Here is a 14,314-nt window from a genome sequence, read left to right as displayed (position 1 = left end):
GCATTTTTTTTCCCAGTACTTTTTCACATATCCCTTAGCAAAACTTTCACAACAAAAATCAGTGCATCTCAGGTGTGCTGTAAGAAATTTTCAGCTAGGATATTTTCCATTTTTTCCAAGTTTAAAGATGTTTCCTTTAATACAAAAACCTAATACAAAAAAACAATAATAATAATAATTTTTTTGTAATATAAAAAATAAAAAATAAACATTTTTTGGGGGAAACACCTGTAGAAAGTCAATACAGAAAATTCTTTTAAATTAAGACTATTTTTATTGACTTTTTTTTTGTTTCTTGGACGTTGGCCAAAATATATATATAATTTTTTTATTATCATTTTTTTATTGTTTTTGATCCGACCATACAAAATGAAGATTTAGAAAGACAGCTTCAAAGTAAAATCTCATTTCTGTTGTTGTTGTTTTTGGTGTTCCAGCAGAAATTCCTTCCTAGTCAGTTCTTGACTTCAGGGACAGTATTTCAGCCCTTAGTTTCATTTTGACTAAAAACAAAAGTGAAAAGATTTCAAACGAGTGTTCAGTTTGCACTTATTAAAACATACTAAGCCAACTTATCTTCTAATGGCCAACTTAAGCCGGGGACACACTTTAACGACAGTAAGGCCGATTATGAATGTAATTTGATACGAGTGATCATGCCCAAACGCGGCGAGTCAGAGACAGTTGCGTTCAGTCTGTAAGTGTGTTCAGTTCAGTCTTAGAATGTTTCAGCTAGTCGTTGAGTGTGTCCCCGGCATTACTCTACTGCCAACTTGTAATGGCTAAACATGGGTACTGTTGTGCAGTTTAATTTAGTCTTGTCCCCAGTGTGATTATATCCGATTAACATTAATTGTCCTGAATGTTTTTGCACTAACACATGTTAACCTGGTGCTGTGCACTGTATCTTCCCCTGTTCCCCTCCATTAACCTGGGCTCCACAGCCTGAGACTGAGCAAGGCCGCCGCACATCCCTGGAGAAATTCACTCGCACTGTGGTGAGTGGCTCCTGTTGTCTAGAAATAAGTCTGCCTTAACAATCCTTATTTAACTTTACCTCAGAGTTCTGGAAGGTGGTCAGATGTGATCACAAGAAAATGGGATATTTTCAGAGAAACATGTAACGAGTTCAATAGGATTTTATTTTATTTACGCTGTCACTGGACAGATTTTATTTTAATTGCTTATTTCACTGGACAGTGAAGTTAATTCAATATAGATATAGTATATATTTAGATATAAATCTGCATATTTTAACATAAATTGTTTTAGATTTTTTTTTTACTTTTTAAAATTGTATTTAATTTCACCCACCCGTCTTTGATAATAATGTAAACAAATAAATACATTGTATACATTGTGTGTGTATGTGTGTGTGTGCGTGCGTGTTATAAATATTTTTTTTTATTATGTTATTTTATAATCGGAACATCTATAATTTATTTTTAATTTATCTTTGATTATAAAATAAATACATTACATAGAAATACATTCGATTTATATATATTTTTATTTATGAATTTATACATTGTTATAAAGTAAAAATGTATGTCGTTATTGTATAAATGATATGCCACTATATTTGGAATTTTGCTGATGAATTATAACATTCATATGCAAGAGCAAAATATTTTTTTAACTGACTCTTTAAAAGAGTTTTGACATTTAATAATAATGTAACTGTGTTTCAGGGCAAGTCTCTGACAAGTAAACGACTGACAGGCCTCATGCAGTCCTCCTGACGAGTCCTGGCTTTTCAGAAGTCCAGACCCCTCCAGAGAAATTGCAGTTTTTTGGGGTGGAAGCATCGTGGCCACGGCGGGCCATGTGTACGGACCACCCTCTCTCCGAAACCCACCCGAACACCGCACAGCTACCGACTCTAGATGGCAGCATGCAATAAGTCCAAGAAAATCTCCAAACGGCGTCTATTAAATCAGCGACTGCACAGACTGCATACATGAATGTCAGATTTCCCAGTACCATCTAGAGAACCATTATACGTTTATATGATACCTATAACCAAACTGCAGAAAGGACAGGACTGTCTCGCTGGATATCCATTTAAAAACGTTCATTGTCAGATTTGAAGGTGTGCAGTAATCAGTCCGGGACGTCCGTCCACGATTAAATCCGATGAAGCGAGGATGTGTCTCAAATCTTCAGAGCATTCCAGAGGAGTGAAGAACGTGTCAAGGGCTTTCGGTGACTGTGGTTAAGGCTTGCACAGAACTTTTCTTTGTGTTGAACAGTCACTGAATATGAAGAATGAATGTGGGAGCGAAGGGGATCGGAAAAGCACATTGTTATTACTCCTGCCATTTTGAAGAGACTAGAATTATTTATTCTGTGTCTACTGGATGTGTTATACTCGCCTATCAGCACATGATACTTCTAACTGAGATGAGAATGATGTAGAGTGATACCTTTTAGACTCAGTTTTATTGAGGAATAAAGAAATACTGAGCTGGACAATAAAAGTGTTAGTATTGTAGGATGATTCAGAGCGCAGAATATTGCTTTTGCACAAGTGAGGAACACTGGATGCCAGAGATGCTTGGTCAGTATGTTTCCTGAACAGCTTTAATAACTAATAACAACATACAATTATTTAGGAGCATCTATTGAGGCACATTCCACCACATAAAAATGTAGAAATGTGGAATACTAAGTCAAGTTTAGATTGAAATGTATGGGATAAAATGTAAAAATTTAGATAAAAAAGACATTGTCATAAAAACAGAAATGACTAAGTTATACACAAAAGATGACAAAAAGTCTAGAAATTATTATTAAAGTCTAAAAATAAATGATGACTTATAATTTCGACTTTTTATCCCATAATTATGAAATCGAGCTTTCATAAGCATCTGATATTACTGTATGTTTGAAACCAAGACATTGGTTCTTGTCAGCTATGTTTGTCTTTGCTTTAATGTAAGGTATTGTAGATTCAATGTAGAATGTAAGCGCTTCATGTCGCTTAGTGTCGGTGTAGTGATTAGTCTGATGATGATGATGATGTTGATGATGATGATGATGATGATTTGCTCTGAGCACAATTGTCTGGGGATCACAGCCCTTCACTCTTAACATGTCAACAGTAGACCGTTTTTGTGGGATTACCATCTATTAGAAAAGTATTTTTGCAGGACATCGAGCAGCCAACCAATCATTGTTCCCTGAAGCCGCATCACTGCCAGAGACACATAGACTTGAATGACATCAATTCTCTCATTTGTCCAAAAGTTAAAAAAATGGTCAAATGGCAGAACAGAAATGTGTTCGGTTAACATTTCCTCTACACATTTTCAGGTAGTTGATTTGACTCATAACTGTACATTAGGTTTAAATGGAATGTATAGACTTTGCAGCAATCCTGAATATGGAAGATTATGTGTAGAATACTTAACGTGGAATATAACTTAGAGGCACAAGTGCCATATTCAGCACAAACCTATGCATGGAATATTTCTAAAGACTTTTATTGCCTTTAGGTTGTTTTGTTTTTGTTTTTTCATTGAAAAAAAGACGAAGACACAATAGGTCAAGATAATGGAAAGGAGGGAGTCCTGAGACCTTCAATAAACCTTCATTTGGAGAGCTCAAGAATGCTTTTTCATTTTTCTCTGCTCGCACCATTTTGTCATGTATTTTTAGTTCAAACTGTGCGTGATGGTCCATTAAACATCTATTAAATGTTTGTTGTGACATATATGGCTATATCAGAGAATTGTGATTCCATGAGCTAAATTTAACTTAAATAATGTCAGTAAAGCTGTTGTTGGGGAAGGATTTCATGAAACCGAACCGAAATATCAGCACTAAATGGATTGAGAGGTAAGGTGATGTCTCTCAGCTCGTCTGTTAGTGTGTATGTGCTGCTCTCTAGTGGTCAGCATGAGCGGTACAACCAATTTCGTAAAAAAAAGAAAAAGAAACATGAAATCAGCAGAGCCTTGGATTTAATTATCTTTTTATTACATTTTACATTATAACAAGGATAAGAAGAAGAAAAGGGCATAAGAAATAATAAAAAAACTACAAAACGATTCTCGTGACTGGAAAGGATTAAAAAGTATTCAACATTTGTGTTTGTATTACAGGTGATTATATACAAGAAATGTCATTGTAACAATCCATGACACAAATTAATTGGAATGATTATCGTGCTTATAACTCAAAAACTGAATTTTTCTACTCTTGGACTAAGAAGAAATCCGTTCGTATTGAACAACTCTCTACACTTCTGTTGAAGCTGCTGCTTAACTATCGTCTTTTTTTTAAAGGGATAGTTCACCCAAAAATGAAAATCCTGTCATTTACTCTCCCTCAAGTTGTTCCAAACCTGTACGAATTTCTTTCTTCTGCTGAACACAAAGAAAGATATTTTGAAGAATGTTAGTAATCAAACAGTTGATAGGTCCTATAAACGTCCATAGTAGGCTATGGAAAATAAAAATACTATGGAAGTCAATGGGGTCCATCAACTGTTTGCTTACGGACATTCTTCAACATATCTTCTTTTGTGTTCAGCAGAAGAAAGAAATTCGTACAGGTTTGGAACAACTTGAGGGAGAGTAAATGATGACAATAAAAATAAAATAAAAAAACAATTGGGTGAACTATCCCTTTAACCCCATTTTAACCACAGGCAATGAAATATATAACACTTTTACTTTAGAAAGGAAGACATAATTATTTTAACAAGGCGCTTGTGTTCGCCCAATTTATAGCCCATCTTTGCAAATATCCAAAAAAGAACATTAACCCAGGATTTACATTTGTACAGTGAGAAATCTCGAAACCTGAATACAGTGCAAAACATGAAAAAAGATAACCCGGGAATTAGAATGGGTTAACAATTTTAAGTGTTAAAAGTCATACTGCATCAGCTGTCGGTTCTTTTTCTTTTTCTTCAGTCATTTTTTTTTCTTTTCTTTTTATTCTAAACAAAATCATTAAAGGGATAGTTCACTTTGAAATACATTTTTGGTATGTTTTAGCTTACCTCAAGGGCATCCAAGATGGTGTCTTTTTTTCCGCAGTAGTTTCAATTTTGATATTTTTAGGTCAAACCGTTCTTGTCTGTCAGTCATATAATGCAGGTCTATGGTCACTGTCTCAAAGAGCATGCACAGAGTCCAAATTAAAACAATTCCCCGTCGTCCAAATTAAACAATTCCCCATCGTAAGTACACATTGATGGCCTAAGACATGAAACGAGCGGTTTGTGTGAGAAAACGAACAGTATTTATATCGTTTTTACCACTTATACACAGCCATGTCCAAGTGATCTGATCTGACGTGTACGCAGACTGGTGCATAGATATATACACACTAGATGTCGCCTTGTCTACGGCAGTTCATTGGAACGAATGTCTTTAAGGCGACATCTAGTGTATATATCTATGCACCAGTCTGCGTACACGTCAGATCAGATCACTTGGACATGGCTGTGTATAAGAGGTAAAAACGATATAAATACTGTTCGTTTTCTCACACAAACCGCTCGTTTCGTGTCTTGGGCCATCAATGTGTACTTACGATGGGGAATTGTTTAATTTGGACGACGGGGAATTGTTTTAATTTGGACTCTGTGCATGCTCTTTGAGACAGTGACCACCATCGACCTGCATTATATGACTGACAGACAAGAATGGTTTGACCTAAAAATATCAAAATTGAAACTACTGCGGAAAAAAAGACACCTACATCTTGGATGCCCTTGAGGTAAGCTAAAACATACCAAAAATTAATTTCAAAGTGAACTATCCCTTTAACAACAAAAATTATATTTCCTTTAGAGACTCTAAACATCATCAAAACTACTTTGATTTTGGAACCTTTAAGACATTGCTCACTCCTTTTTTACCATGTTAATGCCAATATCTCATTGGCAAAGAATCATCTGCCAAAAAACGAATGTAAATGTAATGTAGATGACCTTTTGAAATAGACAAAAATGCATAGCTAAAATATTCAACAGATCGCCAGATCTGGAGAGTGTTGATGAATTGGCTCTGAAAATAGAGCCTCTAATGTATTATACAGGTGAAGGAGCTGGGAATGACATGAGAGAATGTCCAGATGGAAATAGAAATGCTAATATATCATGAGCAAAGAAATACAAAATGGAGTGAACAGATGTTTCACTCAGAGAGGTATGAAGGGCTCCAAACAGGCGGACGGAACAATAGAAGGTTCTATGACACAAAACTAAAATGTTCCTGGAGCATAACCAGATATGGTAGACACAGAATAACATAAAGATTTGAACAGTTAATATGTTCACATTTAATAGTTAGAACATGGAACTTAAAGGGAAAAAAAGCAGGCTTGGAAAGACAATACAACGTCATTGCACAAAGAAAAGCATTAGGTGTATTTGAATATGATGGCTATAAGAACAAATAAAAAACACATTATTTTCCAGTCCTGATAATAGTAAAAACTATATACCACACAAAACTATTGCTTTGATACATGGATTTTTTTTTTTTTTTGCCATTTAGATAAAGATTGCTTTCACAATAACTCAGATTCTAAGCTCTAAATGTCTACCTGAATGATGATCCCAGTAAGAAAGATGAGCTTCTAATCACATTTATCCTCATTATTTCTTTCTTTGTGCAAGCCAAAAATGTCTTTGCAAAAAATATATAAATATATATATCCTTAGCTTACATCATGCACACATTAAAAACATGATTAAAGTGAAAAGAAACCAAATCAAATGAAAAGGGGTCTGCTTTATACCACTGGTGTGTGTCTCTGGGTAATGTTGCTTTTTATTACTAACAGATTTACAGTACAAACAGCTTGTCACCATGATATTAACTTTAAAATCTGCTATTTCTTAAAACTGGTTTTGTCAATCGCAATTTCAAAGAAATAATGGCTTAGAATCACAGCTCAGGAGATTTTTGTGTGTACAAGAGGTTCATTATCACTTCATTCAATCGCAATATAGTTCTAATACTGGTTTTGCTATTTAACTAAGTACTTTTCATATAAATATGAGTTGTATTTCTAGGCGAGCAGACAATCTGGACCCAATCCTGCCTTTGGATTCGCTACGTTTGTGACCTGTCGATTGCCTAGACTTGATTGAGGGAAATGTTTGTAACACGGAGGTAGAGGAAATCTCCACTTCACACTACAGGAGGAAAACTCCAGAGGAAAACATGACAAACATCCATCCTGAGTCTGCTGTGCGTGTCTGTGTGGGACCTCAACGCTTACGGATCTCCGAAACCAGATGCCTTATCCTTCAGCAGATCAAGACACAGATGACAACTCCAACTTCCTGTGGATGCGGATAGACAAATGGAAAGGGCTTGATCAACCAATGATCGAGCAGTTCTCCTAAAATAGCTCAGAGGTACATCTCGTGAAGCTTCGTTTGGCAAGCGTATATAGACGGAGCACAACAAAAAGAACAACAAGGAATCAAACAGGGTCAACAGCCAGGAAGAAGAAGAGGATTAAGGATGCATGGTGGAAGGGTAGGGAGGAAAAACAGTGGAAGAGGTAGAAGAGGCCAAGATTGTAGAAATGTTAGGGAAAAACTAAGGGCCACTATTGTGGAGCATGTTCTCAGTCGTGACCTTAAGGCAGAGGCGGGTCGGAAGGTCAGGTGCAGCCGAATGTTGGGAGAACAACCGTGTCCTCAATCATTCAAATGTTTGTAGACAGAACAGGTGTGTAATCAGACAGTGTTCACTATACTATAATACTGTATACTTACTGTAATGCTAGATTACAGTAGTCCACTTGTATTTTACATTATACAGTAAATATACTTTATAGAGACATAATGTAACACAAACACACACACACACACACGTACATATAATACAGTGTGTGTGTTTGGTGTATATATATTTACCATGAAACCTGTCCAATCTCTTGCAATCAATATCCCACACAGAGACAGCGCAATGTGTAAATTTGCACTGTTGATATGTATATATGCCATACAGATAAAGTGCAGTCTTGTGAATTTTCAGTCATTGTCATCAAAATCGTATCCGTAGTTTAAATATAAAAATTCTGACTATATTGACAACATCTTGTTTGTGAACAATGACACAAGGACTTGTCATTCTGATGGCACTGATATGTTTATTGACATAAATACTTTTGAGAGATGAACTAAGGATTTTGAGCAAGTCACAGGCTTTTGCAGGTGTGTGGTGCTGTTTGTACGAATTGTTTTGAGAAATGCACTTACTGGTTTGCATATTTTAAAGGAACACGCCGACTTTTGGGGACTTTAGCTTATTCGCCGTATCCCCCAGAGTTAGATAAGTCCGTACATACCCTTTTCATCTCCGTGCGTGCCGTGACTGTCTGACGCACCCACCGCTAGCCTAGCTTAGCACAAAGACTGGAGGTAAATGGCTCCAGCTAGCATACTGCTCCCAATAAGTGACAAAATAACGTCAACATTTTCCTATTTACATGTTGTGATTTGTGTAGTCACAGCGTGTACTAATAACAAGGTCACATGAGACACAGCCATCTTCTAACCGTATACATACTGGGAACTATATTCTCAGAAGGCGAAGCACTGCTACTTGGGCAGAGTGATTTGCTCGCAGTCGCAGCACCTGAGAAGCCCCGTGGTGAGGAGCAGAGAGTTCGCTCAGAGTTGGAGTAAATCACTCCGCAGAAGTAGCAGTGCTTTGCCTTCTGAGAATATAGTTCCCAGTATGTATATGGTTAGAAGTAGCCTGGAAATCCAAACCTAAATCTGAAAGATTAATGGTCTCGCATCGACAAATGAAAATCGGCCAGCTCGAGGGGCGGCACCAAGCATGCATTTGAAAATCTCACTGCACGCAATTGGATAACACTACGACCAATCACAACAAGCCCCATACGCTTAGCTACCAGTGGAGCTAACTGGTAGATTAGACTCTTACCGTATCCAGTCGGCAAAACAGCAAAAACGTCCTTCTTGCAAAGCAACGATTCGAGCGCCGTCTTCTGTTCCTCTTTTAGAGAAAAAGCCAAGTCTAACTCGTTCATTGTAGCGGCCAAAGCCGTTTCAAACAACTGGTGTTCATCCATAGGCATCTTGCAATGTTTACTAATGACTTCGACTTCACAGCGCTGTCGTCATCTGTTTTGCTCGCCTCTGGCCCGCCTATATCAGATAACCCGATGTGATTGGTGCAGCTCGGATACAAGAGCATATTTAATGAGCATCATTACTCAACGCCAGAGTAAACTCGCTGAGCAAATTCAACTGGTGCTCTCGCAAGAACTCTGGATTTCCAGGGTAGGTTAGAAGATGGCTGTGTCTCATGTGACCTTGTTATTTGTACACACTGTGACTATACAAATCACAACATGTAAATAGGAAAATGTTGGCGTTATTTTGTCACTTATTGGGAGCAGTATGCTAGCTGGAGCCGTTTACCTCCAGTCTTTGTGCTAAGCTAGGCTAGCGGTGGGTGCGTCAGACAGAGTTGCGTGGAGATGAAAAGGGTATGTATGGACTTATCTAACTCTGGGGGATACGGCGAATAAGCTAAAGTCCCAAAATGTCGGCGTGTTCCTTTAAGGATGATTCAAGAAATGTCCCAAAGGGGGTCATATATTTGCATGTTATTATAGGCCAGATGTAAAATGTAACAATCCAGCACAACACTATGGCAAATTTTAGAATTGGAACTATGTAAATGATTAGTGATTTGCTGCTGTGAAGTGATCTTACCCTCAGGTGGCTGTGTCATTGGAGGCTTGAGGCAGTACATGTGGTATCCCCGATCACAGTCATCGCAGAACAGAAGCTGATCCTACAAGAGGACGGCATCACCAAGCTGTTAACTCTCTCTCTCACACACACACACTCACTCAACCATATGAGGAGGCTGGCATATAATTAAAATATTAGTAAAGTGGTCTGTCAGTAATTTCAAATGTACAAGGGTGCTATGGGAATCTTGTTTGTGATGTTGGAAATAATATAAAAACTATTTCTTTATGCTCACACACTATTTTCCATGTCCTCCATTAGGACTGAAACACTCACGTCGTTCTCTGAGGTGCCACACAGACTGCAGGATTTACACTCGATGCACTGCCACTGGTATGTTCGCACAGCCTGCATCATGTTGTCTGTGAACTGCAGACATGAAGGATGGCCTGGTGAAAGAGAAAGATGAGAGAATAATCTGACGGAAAGAAGTGAGGCTAAACTCGGACATTAACAACTATTAGATCATTTTCAGATGTACTAACAATTTATTACAGAAAAACACAAATCCACATAAAATGTCATAAGACTAATCATTAAATAGTTTATTAATGTAATTTATGTACTTTAAGATGGATAGATGGATGGATGGATGGACGGACGGACGGACGGACGGACAGACAGACAGATATAAATGGATGGATATACAGACAGACAGATAGATAGGTAGATAGATAGATGGTAGCAGATGAACGGATAAGACACATTTATTACACACGATTTGTATGAATGAACGAACAAGTTTCCTATAACAGATCCACCTTCTGTTCTGCCCTTCATACACAGAGAGAGGGTGAGCACAGGTTTGGAAAATGCCAGATGGTTCTGTAATCTCTCATATCTGCCTCTCTCTCTCTCTTTCTCTCTCTCTCTCTGTCTGTCTGTCTGTCTTTTAGGGAGGTGTCATTTCCTCGGCCTGCTCATTTCCTCAATGAGACTGTGAGAACAGCAGGCTCCTCTTGCTTGGATGCTCAGTAAAGCATGTGCAGTTTTTCCAGTTTGGAAAGCATGCGGGGTCTTGGCTTGAAGTGGGATGTTATGTGAAGCTCTTTCCCTACGAGCGTCGCTACAGTACCTCGTTCCTCTTCGTGGATCTGTCCCTGGTATGCAGAACTGTGTTGAGTACATTATGCCACATTATGCCGACATGCATCTTTTGTCTTGATTTATTCCCTGTAAGTGTATGGAAACATGCCTGATGTTGATTCATCAGTACATCATTATGTGCATCAAAATTCAGATATGAAAAATTCTATCTATAAAAATTCTTATTAACTCATTTTTTATGTCTAATATTTTGATAGAATGCTCTAAGTTGCATTGAAACTATAAACTACAATGACCCCAAATCATTTGGTCACAAGCAACACTCAAAAATGTGTGAATGTCTTTGTATAATGCAAGAAAGTGGAATTTATTTTAAAGAAATATGGCACATATTTTTCAAACAAAACATTTCACAAAAATAAGTTTGCTAGGTTTCAATGTATAAAACAATATACCATTCGAAATAAAGGCAATTTTGTGACACTTTTGTTTGTAAGACATTAGTCAAACATCAATTTGAACTTGATGGGAACTGACTTCATGCATCCACTTAAATGACCTTGAACCAGATAAAAACGGCTCATAATAGTGGTTAGTTCTGAGATGAGGTTTAGGATCATTGCATAATTAGTTTGATATTTGATGGTCTGGTTTCACAGACAGGGCTTAGATTAAGCCAGGATTAGGCCTTAGTTCATAGCTTTTATAAACATGCCTAAGAAAAAACATTACTGGTGTGTGGCACTGACATGATACAAGATAGGTCAGTGCAAGTTGCTTTCAGTTAAAACAGCTCAAACATGCATTTTAGTCTGGGACTAGCTTAAGCCTTGTCTGTGAAACCAGGGGTAAATCTAACGTAATGTCATTCAGACATTTGTAAGTGTTCAAATACTGTTTGAGGTCACTGCATATAACATGTCCGCTGTTTCCCTTCCTTGAAACAAAATCAACTCAGAGTAATTCATAAAATGAAAAAATGTTTAATGTTTTCAGTAACAAAATCCAGTGAAAGACTTGCAGGCTGACATTTGGAGTAACAGGACTCAGCAGCGACCACAGCAGGGACGACAGGTTGCATGAAGTGTGTTCTGTGTGGTTTGTGCCACAGGTCTGCATGACACAGAAGCAGTTACAAGCATCATCTCTAGCCATGTTGCCCTTTGGCTCAGTATTAAATGAACTGAACTTCAAATGTTAAACAAAGTTTAGACATTGAAACACTGGGAGAAATATCATCAAGAGCTGTTTTAGCCTGTAACAATTTGTGGGCTTATATACATTAAACAATATCTTAATAAATTATATTTTTGTTTTCAAAAATGAGTGCCCTGAAATAGAGACAAGATCGAAAGCATTAATACGGAACATTTTTCGCAACAGTTTAAATTGAAAAGTGACACATGAGTTCACCATAACAATAAATAGAAGAGCTTTTAAAGAGCGAATATAGCTAATTTTGTTCATACAAAATGGATACAATGAAATTTCCCCATATTAACTGGGTGATGTCCCTGTGACTATTGTGTATTGTGCCATTTATTGCATGTATTCTGCTTTCTAGTTCACATTTACTGCATTTTCCCATTGAATGTAGGAAGCTTATGACCTTGCAATCCAGTGTATTATTTGCAGTTACACATATACAGTCAATCCTCAGAGCTGGATCTCTTAACAGAGGTGAATGGTCCAGATTTTATTTGCAAAACAAAGCCTTCATGGGAATCATTGCACATATGCTACAATTGTACCCCTTCTTGTACCTGTTGTTTAAGGAGAGTTTCCTGAATAATAAAGGGAAGTTACTCCAAAAATATGAGTCAGTCCTTTTTCTTCTTCTTACTCAACAAAACTAGGGAGAGGCCAAGTATCATGTATCCTCCAGTAAACTGATTTCAAATGTCTTTTTGTTGTTGTTGATGTTGTTGTTGTTGTTGTAGCTGTCCTGAGAAAGGAGGAGAGATGGACACTTAAATGCCAACTGGCTCTTACCTCTCTGCAAACTGTCCTCCCTTCCCTCAGGATCCAATCAGAGCCTGGCCTCAGCCCTTTCTGCCTTCTCCTGATCCCTTTCTTTGCAAATATTGTATTTAACCAGAGGTAGGAACAAAAAACCCTCGTCACTGTCCGACCTACAGACACATGTTGAGTATTTTCTCCTCCTTGAGGTTTGAAATGCTGTAATGTCTATTTCTAAAGTTAATTTCCACATAGTAGGCATTTTATCTTACATGGCGATGTGTAATCAACGTCCACACACTGGGAACGTCAGTGTTTTCCATTTCGGAAAACAAACAGTCCAGAAGTAATGGCTCCTCTGTCCGATAACTAGCACCTCTCAGTATACAGAAGTGAGAAGCAATAAAAACAACATTCCTTAATTTATAAAAGGCTGCAACTTGTCCTTTGAAAGCAATTCCTGAAGTTAACTTTGTGTCTGGAGTTGTGAATCCATTATGCATGCTGCTGCAAAACAACAGGAAAAAAAGGAAAAGAAAAAAACAGGCAGCAGACACATGCCGAAAGTTTCTCTGATGCTGTTTTCTTGAGGTTTCTCCTTTGTCTATCTGTACTGAGGTGAGCCTGTGCTGTCGTCGGACAGAAGCCCGTCCAGGTCGTCCTCCTCAAAGCCGTGAAAGGTGGACGCCTCGCTTTCTGACGTGTCGCCGAACATGTCCAGAACTCCACCCGTCCTCCTCTTCGCCCTGGTCCCAGCGACGCGATCAGCTGACATGCATGACGGACATATCAGCATCACAGTGGAAACACACACAAGTAACACTGCAGTCAGCTAGGACTCACACTCCTCTGAGCTTGGACAACTTGCAGTACTTGCAGCTACTCATACATTAAGGGACTACGGCTTGCATGTCTGATGCCCTTGCAATTGCCTGAATATGTGCTTATGATTGGTTGTAGATAAAAGCGCCTTAATAGCTGTATGTGAATCATGAATCTTTTAAAGGGAGAGTACACCCAAAATGAAAATTCTGTCATTATTTACTCCCTGAATGTTGTTCCAAACCTGAATGACTTTTTTTCTTCCAGGCCTTGAACAACGTGAAGGTGAGTAATTAATGACAGAATTTTAATTTCTGGATGAACCATACCTTTTATCAATATTTTGTTTTACTGAAGAATACATCATTTGGTCTCTCCCTGTGCTTGCTACACCATTCGATTATGAGAAGGCAATGGATCACACAGCCAAAAAAGGAAAAAAAACATAAAGAATGGAAGCATATGAGCAAAATGAATATGAGAATATTGTTGTACACGTGAACTGGGATAATTGATAATGCCCTAAACAGTTAAATTTGAGCATGTTAAGAGTTAAATAATTTAAGGAAATATACATGGGACCCTTCCAGGACCATTTGCTAGCAAGAGTAAAACAAAAAACGCAAAACACAAGCACTCGAAGAGATGAACAAAAAGGCCACGTCACATTTAAATGCTCATTCTCATCACTGCAGGATTTGGCTCACACATCTACAC

At 37.8% G+C, this 14,314-nt stretch overlaps 2 protein-coding genes across 14 annotated transcripts in view; one reads left to right on the top strand and one right to left on the bottom strand.

Annotated features, from left to right (window-relative positions):
• rgs6 (regulator of G protein signaling 6) overlaps nt 1-4,965 on the top strand; it is a 79,822-nt gene extending 74,857 nt beyond the window's left edge. For 2 of the 8 annotated variants that reach the window (XM_082147498.1, XM_082147499.1), the window contains exons 17-18: nt 945-998; nt 1,692-4,965. In XM_082147498.1, the coding sequence (XP_082003624.1) occupies nt 945-998; nt 1,692-1,742 (105 nt within the window). In that variant the 3' untranslated portion in view covers nt 1,743-4,965. Of the gene's footprint in view, nt 1-437 lie in introns of all 8 variants that reach the window. The other 6 variants (XR_014200261.1, XR_014200262.1, XM_082147500.1 and 3 more) reach the window with 6 other exon arrangements.
• dpf3 (double PHD fingers 3) overlaps nt 3,965-14,314 on the bottom strand; it is a 37,879-nt gene continuing 27,529 nt past the window's right edge. For 3 of the 6 annotated variants that reach the window (XM_082147515.1, XM_082147514.1, XM_082147517.1), the window contains 3 exons: nt 10,046-10,158; nt 9,728-9,809; nt 3,965-7,309 (listed from right to left, as the gene is read on the bottom strand). In XM_082147515.1, the coding sequence (XP_082003641.1) occupies nt 7,242-7,309; nt 9,728-9,809; nt 10,046-10,158 (263 nt within the window). In that variant the 3' untranslated portion in view covers nt 3,965-7,241. Of the gene's footprint in view, nt 7,310-9,727; nt 9,810-10,045; nt 10,159-11,783; nt 13,544-14,314 lie in introns of those variants that run through there. The other 3 variants (XM_082147518.1, XM_082147516.1, XR_014200264.1) reach the window with 2 other exon arrangements.

The sequence above is a fragment of the Leuciscus leuciscus genome (assembly GCF_965113295.1).
Source record: "Leuciscus leuciscus genome assembly, chromosome: 19".
Classification (NCBI taxonomy): Eukaryota; Metazoa; Chordata; class Actinopteri; order Cypriniformes; family Leuciscidae; genus Leuciscus; species Leuciscus leuciscus.
Note: the sequence above shows the minus strand (reverse complement) of the source record. Positions and strands in the feature narration are given on the sequence as shown.